At 37.1% G+C, this 19,131-nt stretch overlaps 1 protein-coding gene across 3 annotated transcripts in view; it reads right to left on the reverse strand.

The window, feature by feature from the left end:
• The window catches only part of LOC147022160 (solute carrier family 15 member 2-like), a 315,727-nt gene that overhangs the window by 243,766 nt on the left and 52,830 nt on the right, over positions 1–19,131 (reverse strand). For all 3 annotated transcript variants that reach the window (XR_015061088.1, XM_085892805.1, XM_085892804.1), the window contains exon 5: positions 13,934–14,033. Coding sequence is in view for 2 of the 3 variants with exons in the window: in XM_085892805.1 (XP_085748931.1) it covers positions 13,934–14,033 (100 nt within the window). In the remaining variant the exon portion in view is untranslated. The remainder of the gene's footprint in view (positions 1–13,933; positions 14,034–19,131) is intronic.

Here is a 19,131-nt window from a genome sequence, read left to right on the forward strand (position 1 = left end):
GTCATAATTCGGAAACCAGAAGTCGGAAGTACAATTCTTTTACATCGGGACACACCCGGGTACATGTTCTGTCAGCATGTGAAGTTTGGCGAGGATCAGTCCAGTACTTTTCGTGTGCATAGGTCACAGAGAAACACACACAGACACACAGACAGACACACTTTCAACCGTATATATATATATATATATATATATATATATATATATATATATATATATATATATATATATATATATATATATATATATGTACATTACAGCATATTATACAGTTTATACAGCACATATATAATATTCTCATATTATACAGCACATCTGTGTATAACCTGGTCCACAATCTATATGGCAGATATGAGATATGATATACATATGAAAAAGAACTGGTATATATACCCACTCGTTACCATCCGTCTGGCCGCACGTTCGCCTTAGGGCTCCCCTGCGGTCGCCTTGCGGGCACCTTGAGGCTACCTTGCGTCTGCCTTGAAAATTCTATGGCCGCCACAGAGACGCCATAAGGTCACCGTGCGACATCAAATCAAATACCGTACGGCACCCCCACGTTTTCGGTCTCCACAATTTCTAAATACCCCGTGCGGCTACCCGAAAAATAAAAACATATGTGACTGCTACATTGTGTGAACATGGAAATACTGCGGCCGCCCTATAATTGCTAGTGGCCATAGATTTTTTAGACCCGACGGACGCCGAGCCAAATGTGACTGAAGCATAACTCACTTGTACCTATAGTGGCATTGTTCAACAATGACTGCGAACCATCATCGCCTCCCGGCAAGTTTAATTCTTATTTATAAAAAAAAAGAATAAAGGAAGTGCAAAGGAGGGGGAGGGGTAGGTGCGATCCCCCAACAACCCAACACCCCCCCTCATCCCACCCCTCCCCTCCCCGTGTGTGTGTGGGGAAGGGTTGGGGGGTTGGGATAAGGAGGTGGTGAGTCAAAGGTGGGGTGCACAGGGGGGTGGGGCATGTGTGGGCGGGGCTTGTGTGGGTGGGTGGGGCTTGTGTGGATGGGTGGGGCTTGTGTGGGGTGGGGTTTGGATGGGTGGGGCTTGTATGGGTGGAGCTTGTGTGTATGGGGTTTGTGTGGATGTGGTTTGTGTGGGTGGAGCAAATTTTTTAATTAAATAAATATGTTGTGTGTGGGGAACTAATTAACTAATCACTAATTATGTGGATATCATGGATGCGGATGTGGCTTATGTGGGTGGTGTTTGCGTGGGTGGTGCTTGTGTGGGGTGGGGATTGTGTGGCTGTGGCTTTTGTGGATGGGGATTGTGTGGATGTGGCTTTTGTGGGTGGGGCTTGTGTGGGTGGAGTCAAAAAGGGGCGAAGTTTAAAAAGGGGTGGAGTCAAAAAAATTTTGATTTATCTTTGTCTTTTGTAATTCCTGTGAATAAAATGAACCTAAAATCTCTTCCCCTTCTAAATCATATACCTTATATGTCCAAGGAACTGTATCTATTACATCAACGATTTTAAAAAGTTCATTTGTCCATCGCTTAGTATAACCTTTTTCAAAATGAGATTTCCACCGATATATTCTTACTATATCACCAACCTTGAACTTAGGCTTTCTGACATTAATCTCTTTTTCATATTCTAATTTTGTAAATGTTTCTCATGGTTTAGTATTCGTTGAGGTGTGAATCGTATCATTATACTTATCTACAATATCCTGAATTAAAGATAACCATTGTTGAAAACCGAGTTGAGTGAATTTTTATATAGTCTCTCTTTTAAAGTGAGATTGAATCACTCAATTACAACCGCTTTTCCTTCATTAAAGGTGCTGTATAATATAATGTTATTTTTAAGAAAATTCATAAATGTTTTGTTGTAGAACTCTGTACCCTCATCAGTCCACAATTTTTTAGGTTTTCGTTACTTTTAATAAATAGTTTTCGCTAACATGAGTGTATTCCCGGTTTTGTTTTTCAAAGGGACGACCCATGCATATCCCTCCTCAAATCAATAACGGTTAAAGCATACCATCTGGCCGCACGTTGTTGAGTTCATTATCATTTTTGAGTTCAATTAAATCAGCGGACCAGATTTAATCAACTTCCATGGAATAAACCTTCCTTCTATGAAACTTTGTGATTCTTGGTTTATGTAATTCATTAGCTTATAGTTCTTCACTCTTAATGACATCATTAGAACGTATACGTTTTTTGAATTTCCAAGTCCAAGTTTCAATTTAGCACTGATCATCTTCTTCACGATAAACCTATCAACTTTTTCTCTCAAGGTTGGATTTTGTATCAGAGACAAATTATACAACATTTCTCTATCAGCTTCATGTTTTTCTTCCAACTTTGTGAAATTTCCATAATCAATATAGTGCCTCATGCATACTTCATCAACCCTATTGATAGGTTTGCTCCACGGTTTAGGATTGTCAGCCTCATCTCATCTTTTATTCAAGTTTGTTCCTGGACCACAGAAAGAATACCCTGCTAGATGTAATTCCCCTAGTATTCCGGTAGTTGTAAATTTACTTCCTGATAAAAACTTTTGTATATCTTCCTCACATTTGTGTTTGGTGAATTCACTCTTTTTTGAGCCACACATCAAACATGGACCTTTTTGTATAACCCGATTATTTTTACTTTTAACATACGAGATATTTTTACTCTTGGTTTTCTTTTTACATTTTAGACAATAACTCATTTATTTATGAGAAAAATTCCTACAGAGTGCGAAAACCTTTTTAGTTTCCAACATGCAAATTTGAATCTTAATTTTTAAAACATAAAGAATCCTCAGAAATGTCTTCACTATCTCCTCCAGTATTTAAGAAAAGAATGTCAAACTTTAATTAAAGTCAATCACACCAACATCATCAATAATATAATCTTTTCCTTCTTTCTCTTCTTTGTCTAGACTTTCTCATTTATATCTTCTCCCTGAAACTGATGTTAATAGTATTGACGCAAATATTTCCAATAGACTTGCCAATTCTTTGTTTTCCTCCTTGGAGCATTGAGATTGATTTATTTACTGTAATACCTTCGATCTTTTTAAAATCTCACTGCTTTCCATGTTTTTATAGTAATGTATTCTTTCTTTCTCTCTCTCTCTCTCTCTCTCTCTCTCTCTCTCTCTCTCTCTCTCTCTCTCTCTCTCTCTCTCTCTCTCTCTCTCTCTCTCTCTCTCTCTCTCTCTCTCCCCTTCTCTCCTTCTCTCCTTCTCTCCTTCTCTCCTTCTCTCCTTCTCTCCTTCTCTCTTTCTCTCTTTCTCTCTTTCTCTCTTTCTCTCTTTCTCTCTTTCTCTCTTTCTCTCTTTCGCCTCCTTCTCTCTCTCTCTTCTCCCTCTCCCCCTTCTCTCTCTCTTCTCCCTTGCCTCCTTATCTCTCTTCTCCCTTTCCTCCTTCTCCCTCTCCTCCTCCTCCTCCTCATCTCTCTTCTCCCTCTCCTCCTTCTCTCTCTTCTCTCTTTCCTCCTTCTCTCTCTTCTCCCACTCCTCCTTTCTCTTCTCCCACTCCTCCTTATCTCTTGTCTCAGTTTCTTCAACTCCTTCCTCATCCCTTACTATCCTTGAATCACTTACACCCCATAGAATATCATACATATATTCATCAGGATTTCTTGTTATTCCTGTATCCCAAATATTTTTTTTTACAACAGGAAACCAATAAAATTTCTTCTGAATTTCTAAAAGAGCCTTGCATTTTCTTAACTTTAAATTTTTTTCATTATTTACATTTTAATTAAATCCAAAGTTGTTGGTATATTAACATCAGTATAAATCCAATCTTTTATTGAAAATACCTCATTCTTATGTTGTAGAACATATTTATTAAAATACCAAATACCCTTTTCTTGAAGGTATGCTTGGACACAGAAATGATTATTTTCTTGAAGCCTTCTTGCTGTCATTTATATATTAGAAATATAATGACAGGAAATCCATCCCCATCTTCCCATAGTTAAATCATTTTGTATTTCCTTACTTATTATATATAATCCTGTTCTTTGTGTTTTCATGATATAAACCATGGCAAAACCATGATTGATTTTACCCTTATTAAATTATTTTATTTGTTGTTTGCTAATCGTGCTTCCACAAAACTCATTATCGGCACCAAGTGGATAATATTCTTTCTAACGAGACTGATTTAATTGTTCCAGGTATTCTAGGTTAATTTTAAATGACCAATTATACCCCAAATCATTCATATCATATCCCCATTGTTCTATTCTCATACAAAAGATATGCCCTTCTTTATAAATTTTTATTTTGATCGGAACTATGAATTCTGTATGACCTGGAGATAAAATCAACACTTCTGTATCTTTGGAATACACAGCCATTTTATTTAAGGACATATATTGTGATAAATCACTTAATCTCACCAAGTAATTCACGTCAGTCGGGCTTGGATAATTTATTGATTTATCAGCATTTTTCATAATAATATTTTTTGCTATACTATATTTCTCTCGTTCAGCCTGTGCCTTTGTGTAATAATTTGATAAATCAATATTCAGTTCTTGGGATACACCAAAGATAGAACCATCTTTACCAACATGTCATTTATATTAGATGACAAATAATGTCATAATTTTTTTTTATTTTTGTTAAGTTGAAATAACACATATATACATATAAGTGACCACAACAGTTGGAATTTAATTCTTGGACTTGAAATGTTTGATAAACACCATTCTGTAAGAATTTTAATTCTTCCACAGGTGGTGGAAGACCAAAACTATCAAAATAATATTTTTCTTGACTATTAAAAATACAAACCCAATGAGAACCGTTCCCATTATTATCTTCTAAGTTCATAATAATATTCTTTGTATGTTTAGGCACGTTCGTTAATTCATCTCTCATACAAATAACCACATCATGAATTTTTAATTTCTTACAATATTTGATAAGTTCTAAATTTGATTTTGTATTCTTTACAAATTCTTTAACCACTCATCAATGCTCATTTATTTATTAGAAGGATATAATCCATTACCCCTTTTCGTTAATTTTACACCTGCTTGTCCAATAGAAGAAAGCATATCTCCAACGAACAATCTCGCTTTATCAGGCAGACTTTCAAGTTTTTCAGCAAAATCTACAATTACACCAATTCCCCTAATTTGTTATGTCTTTCCAATTATTTTTGAGCCCGGAGTTGAGCCTTCCTTTCGTTGGCAGTTTTCACCGCTGCTGAAATACCACCTGTCAATGCTCCAGCCGCACTTAAACCAGCAAATAAAGGAATTAGAAATGGAAAAAATCCTCCACTCATCTCTCTTATTGAATAATTCTTCAACATTGGTTTTGACATTTTAATTTTAAGTGAGCCAGTATCATTCAAGATTTTCACCTGTTCTCTTGTGAGCAAAACATCAATTCTTACTGCTCCTTTTCTCTGAATTGTGTTTACGTTAATCATACAAGGCTTTTGATTTTGAATACAAGATGATAGTTTATGAAGATTGATTTGATTAACATATACCCCAGTTGGCACTTTACTAATTTATTTATCAAAAAATGTCAGACTAATCATAACACCATTATCTGTATTAATCTGTAATTCTGTTTCTTCCAAAAGCAAACAATATGTATCAACTTCTTCACTCTCTCCTCTTTCAATGTACAGGGAAGTATCCACTCGATTAGACTTTATAGTTTCATTTTGAGCACTCAGGTCAATCGCATAGATTGTATACAGACTTTTAAATGCTGTCATATCCAAAATCGGTTCTATATTTCCATTGTTTTCACACACCTTTTGCGAAGACTTGTCTGCTCCAGCATAATCATTTTTTCCCCATTTAATTTCCAATCTATCTTGTGGATAAAATGTTCCATCGAGAGAAACACAAAGTTGTTTCACCTTAGCATTATCACTCAATGCATTATTCTTATCAGTAGCAGTATCACCATCTGGTTTTAAAAAAAATGAGCCACAAATATCATGGCTTTCCTTCCAGAACACCCAAATTCCACGTGTAAGTGGTTTGGTTCAGTTTAACGTGTTGGCATCTTCTTTTAAGGTTTGATACATTGACTGGCTTCTTTGAGCTAAGTCTTCTATTCAACATCTCTTCTGTTTTAAGATTAGGAGTATATTCTTTAATATACCAACTAATTTCATCAATAACAAATTTTTTCTGAGCAGCAAAAGCATTCACCCCACCAAAAAGCAATCTATTTTCATTATCATTCCTTTGCAGTTGAAATCTAATTTTAAGACCATACAGAACTTTATAATGATCACAAAATCCAAATATACCTTTTAGAGGAACTGCCACAGTAAAACTATTCCCTGCTTTTATATCATCATTATACATTCCTTTCCTTTGACTATATCCAGGGTTTGTGTTTGTTCCCGTTGACATATCAGGAATAAAACCTTCAACAGCCCCCTTCCCATTGTCTCACGAAATGAATATAGTGTAAATTTCATAATTTCAGATGTCGCAGAGACATAATCAACCGCTTCAACTTCTTGTGTTCCAATGTTCAAATGAACACTATCAAACATTTTCCAGAATAAATCATTTATGAGTCTAGCATTTGTGTTAGTCGCAGCCTTACTGAATGTAAATTTACACAACACGAAACTTTCGGCTACATTCAAATAAGTTTGTTGATTATTTATTTCAAAACTTTTTGTTCCATTTGCATTCCAGTCTGTTCCAGTTATTGCATTTACCTTGAAGTAGTCTTCTTTTTTAGTAGAGTTTGAGATGACAATGGAATCATCCAAATCATAGATACTATCAATTGCTTCCATACGTGTATTTATTTCGGAAAAAAGATGTTAAAACTTTTGAAACCCTGACCCAAGTATTTGAATTATTTTCTGTTTTTCTTCGGGAGACAACTGAGTTTTGCCTTTCTTAATTTCTTTTATTGCTTGTAATTTATGAGATTCCTTTTGGGCATCTTTTATACTCTTTATAGCACCCACTACATTTCACACAGCAGAAGAAGTTGAACCAATTAAGTCTTTATGTTTAAGAATAGTTGAACCTATACCCATTAGAGTATCCATTATCCCATATCCTTTTTATCTAAATTTATGTGTGACACCCCTTTGTGTCTTAGGTTTATAGTATCCTCTACCAAGATACATACCTTCACCCTTGTAGTCTGGGGAAAGGAACATCCCATCCCCTGTAATTATTTTATATTTTCCCAACTCTTGTTTCCTCACAATAACCATCATATTTATTTACTGGAAAACTTCACGTCGGTGAATTCTGATGGATGTAATTTCTCCATTAAAAGAAATCATGCGATTATCTTGGTCGGTTATCCTAAAATTTACTCTGTATATGGTTTTTCCTGACACAGGTAGATAAACCAGATTTTTGGGTTCCATATTGAATTTATAACCAATTGGGTTCAGCATGCGCTGAATGAAAATATTGTATTTGTTCTTATTCCATCATTATAAGCGCCATCAATCAAATCACAGTGAATTAATACCGAATTTATGCCTGAGGATATTTGAATTACATTATCACTGTAAAACGTTCCATTAGTTTCAACCTTTTTTGAGCAGAAACCCAATAACTCTGAATGAATTATCAATTGGGAAATCAACCTTGCAGTTATCTTTTTAAGTTTAATCATTGATTTTGAGGTACTGTATACTTTTGAATATCGATAACAATATTTTTTGGTTCATCACCCTGTTCTTTCATAAGACAAGCAATTTCGGAAGATATTTTAGAAATCTCATATGCTCCGGGTGAAACTGTTATCATTTTGTATCCACTTCCCGGATTATAACTAAACTTGTCATTTTTCTCGGTGATATGAAATTAGGTATTATAAGTTTCCATGGACTTATTTCTTTTTTTTTGATTATCGGTTTTGATTTCTTTTTATATCTCTGTGTATCACAAAATAGTTGTATTATATCTTCAATGTTGTAATCATTTCGTTTGTTTTGAAGTTTAATTTAACCGATTATATCTTCTTTTTGAAGACCAGCATTAAAACCGTGTGAGAGTAGTTGATACTCAGGTTGAAAATTTGACTTTGTGAAAATTATTAAATTATCATAATCTAAAAAGTTGGGAGTGAGGAGCATTTTTAAAAGTAAGCAGGTTTTTCCACAACCACTTGAACCAACTATGAGACATCTTAATGAATTTGGGAGATTTTTATGGTTGTTAAATTTTATCTTATTTTCCCAAATAGGTAAAAAATCATTCATTTATATATTTGGAAAACAGGTTATTTAATTTATTTTTGGCTTTTTAGAAACTCTTTTATCCTCAGTTTGGGTTTAATTTCAAGACAATCCATTATTTTATTTGTACAATATCTTGTGTTGATATTTCCCTGAAAATGACAATCGTGAATAATATATAACAACAATCCTTTGAACATTTCTCCAATACGTTCAGTTTCTTCCATTGTAAGGAAAGGTGTGTTATCACCCTCATACTTTACATTCATTTCTCTAATCAATATTGTAAAGTAATTCATTTTTGGTGTAAATATAAAATAATTATATTCCTTTTTATATTTTTTATTATCATTAATTAGAAGATAATCACAGAATGACCATTTTTTTTTTACAGCCATTTTTCCCTGCTGTGCAGGGGTTAGGCTTTTTCTTGAGGCATTGTTTTTTTTTATGGCCGGATGCCCTTCCTGACGCCAACCCTGGTCGCCTCTTACGACACACAGGGATATGGTACACCTATTCTAAACGGGGCATACACCGGGACCAGTACACTGGTACTCACTTTGCCGACCTCAGATGGATGACAGGCTGAGTCAACCCCCTGGTGTTAATTCAGCAGCCAATGGGGCTTGAACTCAGGATCCTGGGATCCCAAGCCACCATCCTAACCACTAAGCCAACACCAGGCTAAGATAATCACAGAATATATACATTGTTTATTGGCTTTGACTCTGTGTTTAATCCCACTCTATCACATGCAGGACAATTCTCAAATTTGTCATCGGGAGAATCAGGGAATTCAAGAGGCTCAAGATCGAGTAAACTATTCATATTTATAAAGTAAAACTTTACTTCAAATAAGATTCATCTTCGGTATCATCTCTGGTACTTTCATTGGTGCTTTCACAATCATCTATAAAATTACTTTCATAACTATCGTTTGAACACAAACTCTCAGTATCATAACTGTCTTCTGTTCCAACAGAGATACTATAATCACTCTCATAATCTTCAAAATCTTCAGTTGAATAATGACTCATATTTAATTAGTTGAAAAAAACATTACCATCTAGATCTACATACTTTTTTTCATTAACAGATTCAACTACTACATTTTTTATATTAAAGGTAATTTTAAAATGATCCTTAATGACTATTGAACGAGATGTCATTTCACCAGATATATTAACATCCTTTATTTCATCAGGATTTATATATTTAGGGTTGTTGAAAAAAATACAAATTTCTCCTTGCATATTACAGATGGTCTTATTTGTTCTTTCCAAAGCTTCATCCATAAGGTTTGTCTTTTTTGATACTTTTTCTTGTTTCATTGCTTTTTCTAGTTTTGAATATATTGCCAGAAGGAAAGGAGAAACTTTTGTTAGAGATACTTTAATTGATGTTCTTCCAGATATATGAAAAGCCCTTCCACTAAAGGAAATTGAAGAACTCATATTATTCACCATAATTGTTTTTATCCAATAGTTATATTTATCTTTGTTCAATTTTATATCCTTGACATATTTCTCAGTATCATTGACAAATGAAGGGATTGATTGAAACTTGTCTTTTGTGTCTTGATACATTGTATTTATTAAGTGAAAAAAGTGTAGGATAAAATGGTTTTAAGCATAGATTCACCTATAAATTAAATGGAATATTCATCAAGAAGAATACAACAAGTCATAACTTTATAGAGGGGAAGATGCCTCAGAGGAATTTGTAAGATGATTGGAAAAAGAATGTATAAGACTAAGAGAAATAAGGGCTAAAACCTATAAACCAATGTCGTTAACAAAGGGAGAGAAAAAGGGATTTAGGGAAGAACAGTATCTGTCATATTTGTGATGAGAAAATTGAGGGAGAGGCCAAGGTTAGGGATCACTGTGATCTTACTGGTAAATATAGAGGTCCAGCTCATTCCTGTTGTAATCTTAATTACAAGCTCCCAAACTTAATTCCTGTCTTTCTTCACAACGCTCACTATGACACACATCTATTTATAAATTAGCTTTCAAAGACATCTGGAGATATTTCTGCCATTCCGAACACAGATCAAAAATACATCTCATTCACAAAAACAATTCATACATCCCCCATAACCCATATCAGATTTCTTGACACATACAAGTTTATGGCAAGTCCATGATCTAACTTAGCATCAAATATTAAAAACTTACTGAATCTTAAATCACATCTCTCAAATCAAGAAGAGATTGATCTCTTTCCACAAAAGGGAATATTATAACTAGATGGCTATAGTATGACTATCTGAATATTATGACTATAGTATGACTATATGGATTCATTTGAGAAGTTTAAAGAAACACAGCTTCCTTCAAGGGAAAGTTTCTATGGCAAGTTGAATAAAACTCATATTTCCGATAGAGATTACACACAAGCTAAAAAGGTTTGGGAGAAGTTTAATATAAAGAATCTTGGAGAATATCATGATTTGCATCTTAAAACTGATGTATTGTTATTGGTTGATGTATTTGAAACTTTTAAAACAGTCTGTCATAATAAAAATTCTTATGGATTAGACCCCGTTCACTATTACACAGCCCCGGGTGAGTCTTGGAGTTCTATGTTAAAAAATGACAAAACAAAATTTGGAATTAATCAGTGATATAGATATGCTTTTAATGATAGAGAAGGCTAAAAGAGGAGGAATATCTCAAGTATGTTCCAAGAGATGTGCTAAAGCAAATAACAAATATCTTCCTGATTATAATAAGAATGAGGACAACTCTGACCTGATGGATACTGAAACGCAAAAGAAACTTACCACTTGTTTGAAATGTTATAAAATTGTAACAGTTCAAAATAAAACAAACCAACAATTGCTAATTGAAACATTGGCATTTTATTGATGACATGTCAAGTTTTTGACCAAGATACACCATCTCATAAGTTTGTTCTACAGTACAGAACAGCACAGGGTGCAATGTCAGTCCCCTTTCAATAGCGTGTGTGGCCACCATTGTTTTGGATACAGGCAGTGCATCTTCGGCACATACTGCCTACCAGTCTTTAGATGGATTGCTGCTTGATTCTGTCCCACTCAGTCCTCAATGTCTGAAGCCATCTGACTTAGGACCGTCTGCCTGTCCTGCCTTGCAGTGGTGACTCTTGGCCTCCCTGATCGAGGTATGTCATCTGCAGAGTTGTGGAGGGTGTCTTTGTCCACCAGGGCCAATATCGTCTGGTGTGAACAGCCAAGGCGACGTGCCACCTCACGGTAGCTCAATCCACCTTGCAGTATGCCCAACGCACACTGCCGTTGATCCCTTGACAATCGTGGCATGTTGATGGAAATGCCCATTTTGCACTGGCCTTTTTAAAGCCAATATCAACACATCACGTGCAGCTCATTAAAATCATCCCGTATCCCTTGGCTAATCACTGACAGTCAAAACGGCTGTTCAACAGCTGTGCTATGAAGTGACCATTGAAGGTTCAAGTGACCATTTTGTCTGACAGTGAGGACACTATTGTCCACAAATAAGTTCACACATTTACTACACGCAGTGTTATTGTTGATATTTGAGGGTTTAAAAGGTGGTAAGTTTCTTTTGCGTTTCAGTATATTATGATGCTAACAATTTATATGGGTGGGCTATGTCTCAATCTTTACCTTATGGAAAACTTAAATGGGTTAAAGAAAAACATTATGAAAAAGTTTTTCAAGACATTGTTGTCTCCTCTCAAAAAGAATTGGATGAAGCTGAAGTACGACATTATGTTGAGGTTGATTTAAAATATCCAGAAGAACTTCATCACAAACATAAAGACCTACCTTATGCCCCTGATAAAGAAAGTCCAAGAAAAGAATGGTTAAGTGATTACCAACAGTCATTCAATATAAAAGGTAAATCTCCAGAAAAACTACTTACTACATTAAATGATAAAGAAAGTTATGTTTTGCATCAAAGGAACTTGAGGCAATATTTATCTGCTGGGTTGAGAGCGAGGAAAATTCATAGGATTTTGAAATTTAAACAAAGTCATTGGTTAAAGTGGTATATTGATTTTAATATAAAAAGGAGAACAGAAGCAAAAACAGATTTTGAGAAGGACTATTATAAATTAATGAATAATGCTGTATTTGGAAAGACTATGGAAAATGTTAGGAATCGACAAAACATAAGACTTGCTACATCTTGGAAACAGGCTTCAAAGTTAATTAATAGACCAAGTTTTGAGCGAACGGAGGTGTTTTCAGAGAACTTTTGTGCTATTAATTTGAAAAAAGAGAGTATTGAAATGGATAAACCTATTTATATAGGAACATCAATTCTTGACTTGTCAAAGTCGTTAATGTATGACTATTACTATAATAATTTAAAATAAAAGTATAAGGATAATGTGTCATTGTTATATATGGATGCAGATAGTTTTATATTAGAAATTAAGACAAGTGATGTTTCTGAGGATATGATTGATAATATTAATATATATGACACAAGTAATTATAAGTCAGGTGATGTGTTGTTTTCATCAAAGAATAAAAAGGTTATTTGTAAGTTTAAAGATGAATTGGGTGGGAAGGTCATGAGTGAATTTATAGGATTGAGATCAAAGTCTTATGCTATTATGTATATTGATAATAATAACATTGAAAGGCGTGATAAGCTAAAGGGAATAAAGACAAATATCATCAAGGAAACAATAAACTTTAAGCATTATTACAACTGTTCAACCTTGAGGAAGGAAGAGTACATAAAAATAAATACAATAAGAAGTTATAAACATCAATTATATACAGAAGAGATAAATAAGAAAGCATTAAGAGCTTTTGATGATAAAAGATATATTTTAGGGAATGGAATCAATAGTCTCCCTTATGGTTATAAGTATAAGTGTTAAGATATTGGGTTGGGAATTTTAACGGGCTACCGCCGTCTTTTTACTGATTTATAAATGATAGAACGAAGCAATAACCAAACCAAAGAGTGGAGATGTAATCAGCCTTGGTATAAAAATGGAAAACATAAAGAATGTGAGAAATATCAAATAAGTCTTATTGAAGAAATAACCGGGATAAAAGTAGATAAAACAAATAAGCGGATAAATTTAATTACAAATAAGTTGGAGGATGTAAAGAAAAAAATTAATATCCTTGAATGGACTGAAAACTTTGAAGGTTATCAATTGAACAATGGAAAAACAATTTACTTCAATCTCAAAATGATATGTGGCTCAGGAGGTGGACAAACAAGAGCATTAAGAGAAGTTTATCATTTCATCTCTGCTCAACAAAGACACATAAACCAAGAACTAAGTTCCAAAGTAATCTTTGTGAATATACTCGATGGTGATGAATGTAAGAGGAAAATTAAGTTATTCCCGAAAGTAGAACAGGGACAAATATTCATTGGTTCACTCTATGAATGGAATGAAAATATAAAAGGAAAGAAGTGCTTTTATCAGTAAGTCTCAATTTAGCATTTGCTTGTAGGGGAGGGAGAGGAAATCAGTCTCTTATTTTGGGCTTTTGGGGCTTAAGTCAGAAAGTTTTTCCCTTTTCCCCCATTCATTTGAATGGCTGCCTCAGTAACCCCATTAATCCTCTACGACCATGCCTGCACCATATCAATACCAAAGCAATTTATGTGAAAAAAAAAAGAAATGCAAATTATATTTTTGTGTTTTTTGGAGTTTTTTTTTTTCGAAGTCTTTTTCTTGTTTTTTATTTCCTTATCAATGTCCTAAAATAGAGTACTTATCAATCTCCCTAGAGAGGAGCTTACCTGGTGTGCTTCAAACTGATCCCCCCCAAAAGCAGCAACACATGGTTTGATCCCACCAGTTCCAAAGGCAATGAACACCAATCCCACAACCGCCAGAGCTCTAAAAAGGACACAACCTGTTGTGAGAACTACAAAACACTTTGGACTGTTAACTTTTGAACCAAGTTAAACCAGTTTTAAATGATGCATGTTGCCAGCGCTTCACCCTTGAGGGATGCCTGGCCCAAATTCTGATAAGATTATGGCCAAGCAATGACATTCACAAATGAAGGTCTTTTCCCCATGGTCATAGTTTGCTCAGGACTCACAACTGATTGGGTTGAGTTCGATATGTATATATATATATATATATATATATATATATATATATATATATATATATATATATATATATATATATATATATATATATATATATATATATATATATATATATATATATATATATATATATATATATATATATATATATAGTTGAAAGTGTGAGACGTCTGTGTGTCTGTGTGTGTGTGTTTCTTTGTGACCTATGCACGCGAAAAGTACTGGTCTAATCCTCACCAAACTTCACATGCTGACAGAACATGTACCCGGGAGTGTCCCGATGTAAAATAATTGTACTTCCGACTTCCAGTTTCCGAATTATGACATCATCACCTGATTTCGTAACGTTAATTTTTCAAGTTCAGCCGATTGACATGGGGCCAACGCCATTTGCAATAGAATGAAAAAATAATGCTACAGTCAATTGAAGACAATGACTTCCGACTTCCCGGTTTCCGAATTATGACGTCATCACCTGATTGCGTAATGTTAATTTTTCAAGTTCAGCTGATTGATATGGGACCAACGGAATTTGCTAGAGAAGGAGAAATTAATACCACAGTCAATTGAAGACAATGACTTCCGACTTCCCGGTTTCCGAATTATGACTTATGCATTCGACACACTTGCAAAAATGACCGTATGTATATTATACCGTATAATGATATAATAATCATCTGTAAGTCATATTTTATTAACATTTTCTTTGTTCATTATTGTTATAACCATGGTTATAAAAACCATTTTATTGTTACTGTATAACGTTTTTATGTCACTTCGGCCTGGATTCGGGATCAGCGATCAAATAATGTAAATCACGATTAAAAAATATTTATTGATGATGCGGGAGTTATCTTTGTTAAAATCAGTAGAGGAAATATACACCATGTATGATATTTGGGTCTTTCATGTCTCTGATGATGCCTTTATCTCCAGGGATGCATCATTCCCCATAACAAAAACCGGAAGCAAAAGGGTCATAGCTGACGACACGGATTCCAAATTGCCAGGGTATTGTGTTGTTGTTGTTGTTCTTTACTATTCTCTCATGTGCACGCGTTGAGTATGAAGCTCACTACATTCGCTATTAAATTCTGTGCGGTGTATAAACACGATCGGGTTTGATTTCTATGTTGCGAATATTAATTAACACTGTGCGGTGTATAAACACGATCGGGTTCGATTTCTATGTTGTGAATATTGTATCCACACTATTAAAAGTGTGTGTGTGTGTGTGTGTGTGTGTGTGTGTGTGTGTGTGTGTGTGTGTGTGTGTGTGTGTGTGTGTGTGTGTGTGTGTGTGTGTGTGTGTCAGTGTATGTGTGGCAGCCTCTACAATTTTACAATTAACTGTGACATATACTCCTTCAGACCCGCCGTCATCCACGGGATTCCTGTGCGGAGCACGGGTATCCCTGCTAGTATATATATATATATATATATATATATATATATATATATATATATATATATATATATATATATATATATATATATATATATATATATATATATATATATATATATATATATATATATTGTGGCGGTTCTGCAAAATTGCAAGCCTCCAAGGCAATGGCACCCAACATACAGTGATCTCCAGGCAGTTATTTCATTAGTATTCATGTAGTTAGTCCTCCCCTCATGTCAAGTGGGTTAACGGGACGAAGTGAGTTGCGTGGGTCTCATAGTTATGTCTTGTAAATATCTCCGATTCATACTCTGACCCCTACTCTTGCCCTTTCCTTTTAGCCATAGTACATGACAAGCTTGCAAGCACACATGCCATTCAATAGACAATTGTTAATAAGCACACCATGATGACTCCCATGGCTCGGATCATCCCCATCCCCACTGCACACAAAATAACCCGCACATGGGAGTTTGCACGTCATTATTTCATTTGAATCTGCACGCCAATTCCCAACTGCCACCTGACCTTACCCCGCACCTCGTTCACCAAATCTCACCACTTTGACCATAAACGCCTCCCGCACACGGGAAAATATTCCCGCAACCCCTCATACCTCTGCATCGCTACATTTCGCCACTCTATTTCGAGGAGCACCATGCGGCGTCAGATTGTCCTTGGTGCCACACGATGCTGGATGATATCACAGATGCTAATAGCTCCACCGAATCTCACCAGGAACGTCCAGGAACATCCAGGATGAGCGTCCGGAATTGTTGCAACCCTCATCCAGTCGTCAGACACCGACAAGACCAGGGCAACGAGGGCAGTTGCGGGAAGAGCGATCCGGGAGTTTGGTGCAGGTCCTGGGTGTGCATTTTGCCTCATGAAGGAGCTGGTGGGTGGCGGAGAAAGTCCGCTACCATCCAACATACAGACTACACTCAGTGCACATCCAGGGCCAGGGTGCTGGCTCAGGGAGCATGCCCCCATGTTAAGTCAGGAGTTCCAAGCCGTGCCAAAGCCAATAGGCATCAGAGCTGGTTTCCGGTCTTGGAACCTGGCAGGGCGTGGCTAGGGCTACTGTGGCCCAACAGAAGAGCAGGATTTGGGCCACAGCACCTCATTTTCTGGTCCTCGCCCCACCCTTTGCCTGGGGCTTCTAAAAGGGGATAGTGTGGAGCCATTAGAGCCTCTTCTTCAGAACATTATTTGTGTGTGATTGCCATCCAGAGCGCGCTTCTTCTCAGAGAGCTTCTTCTTCTTCGAAAACCTGATCTGAGGTGACTGCCATCCTTCGAGACTCCCTGCCGGGCTGTCGATGTCCCACCACCTCCACAAGGCCAGACAAACCAGTACGGAGCACACATTGCCATGAACTTCGGTGAACAAATAAGCAGGAGATAACGCGCCATATCACGAGGTGGGAATGCTCAGGTGGAGCGTTCCACAGAGGTACATGCTACACATACAGACATTTACATGGCGAGGTTAGGGATCTTTCTCCTCACGCATCTATTCTCCTCTCTCTCGATCCACCCCTCTTTCCCTTCATCTGTGTACACACAAAGAAGAATGTTACTGACTCGCCATCCCATTTTCCTCTGGCATGACACTGCACCGCTCATGTCTCCGACATAGCACCTCCTCACTCTCACACCGTAGACACTAGTATCTTTCCAACGACCCCTCTCGAAGCATCCTGGGCCGCGTTGGGCAGCAGGACATGCCAGGTATTTGGAGGTCACTCAACCCCACCTTTATCTTTCTCTCTTGGCTCTCTAACTTGCTGTGTGTGTGTGTGTGTGTGTGTGTGTGTGTGTGTGTGTGTGTGTGTGTGTGTGTGTGTGTGTGTGTGTGTGTGTGTGTGTGTGTGTGTGATGGTGCCTGTCCTAGATGAAGTAAGATTGTAGAAGACAGTCGGGACAATCCTGCTCTGTCTCTTTTGCAAGTTGCCTTTTGCCGCACCCTACAAATTCTTTGCTATCCCCTGCTGTACATAAAAATAAAACCCCATTCACTGTTCCACATACTTTTCCTCACCTCTATTGTCAATAAATGCATGGTATAGAAATGTTCCCAGCTCATTTTAGTGTTTTCTTCCATTGGTCCACCATGGCCCACACCCTAGTTTAGCCGGGACGTTATTCTCCATTGATCTGTTTCCTAGCCTGTATGTGCTTGGCAGTTCCACTCGGCTGCCAATGATCCAGAAAGGTGATCCGGTTTGAGAGTGCGTACCGAAGGCGTATTCCACAGCATTTAGATAACATGACCTTAAGGTAAATGTTATAAATTAGACAGAGGACCCTAAGTCACGTGGTCGAGTCATTGGCATTCGTGGTCGATTAAATTAGCGCCCAGCCATGTCATGAAGTTATTTGTGTGCGATGGTCTGCGATTCCGGAGAGTCTGGTGGGAATCCAAGGTAGTTCACCCCTCGTGGTCTTCACCCCCGAACCCCCCCCCCCCGGGTTCACAACAATATATATACACATTAGCTGGAGTACCCGCGTTGCCTGGGGGAAAAAAAATAGGAATAAGAAAGGGGTAAACTGTGGTGCTTAATATACATCACATTTATATATCACATTTAATGTGGACACGTTTCACATTTCTTTGTTGTTGTCAGTGTTCGTCATCAGTGCTCCAGTGCCTCGGGGTAGACCACATTGCATGTCTGATTGTTGGGTGCCAGGATGCTGAGCTTCACTGTGCTGCCGGTCCGAGAGGCAGCCACATACAGCTGGTCATGGGAGAAGTACGGGACAGAGAGGTCGATACTGATTGCCTTGTATGTCTGACCTTGAGCCTTGTTGAACGTCATCGTAAAGCATGGCTTGCAAGGAAACTGGAGTCAGCGAAACTGGAAGGGCAACTTGGAGTCAGATGGAATGAGCGGAATCCTTGGCAGAAGGACGACTTCTCCTTTGTATGCTCCACAGGAGATGGTGGCCTCAATGACATTGGCATTCAGGCGGGTTATGATGCAATGTGCCATTGGTGGTCTTGGGTGGCTCCATGTTTCGCAGGATCATGATGGGCACACTGAGTTTCAGCTTGAAAAGGTGTGGTGGCATTCCTGACAGCTCGAGAGAATTGAGCAGCTCAACAGGGTAAGTGACTGCCTCCTCATCGCAGATGGCACTGTCCACAGACTTGTAGATCCTCTCATCACCGGGGAACTCTCCCATGAGTCAGGTGCTGAGCTGGTTAACATTGGTGTTCAGTGGAGAGAGAATTATACACTCAGCCAGCCACTCAGACCTGACTCCATTTGTGGTCAAGCAAGGGTAGACTTCAGCCTTGAGCTCCTCCAGTGTAGAGACGACCTTGCCCAGTCCAGGAGGAATTGCGGTCGTGTCTGGTTCGGCCGCAAATAGGATCTGTCCATTGCCAATTTCCAGGAACAGCTTGGAGATGTTGGTGGCCCCTTCATCGCCAGACAGGCGAGCTCGCATGTTGG

Source organism: Eptatretus burgeri, chromosome 8 (assembly GCF_056783735.1).
Source record: "Eptatretus burgeri isolate ZD-2024b chromosome 8, Ebu_testis_v1, whole genome shotgun sequence".
Classification (NCBI taxonomy): Eukaryota; Metazoa; Chordata; class Myxini; order Myxiniformes; family Myxinidae; genus Eptatretus; species Eptatretus burgeri.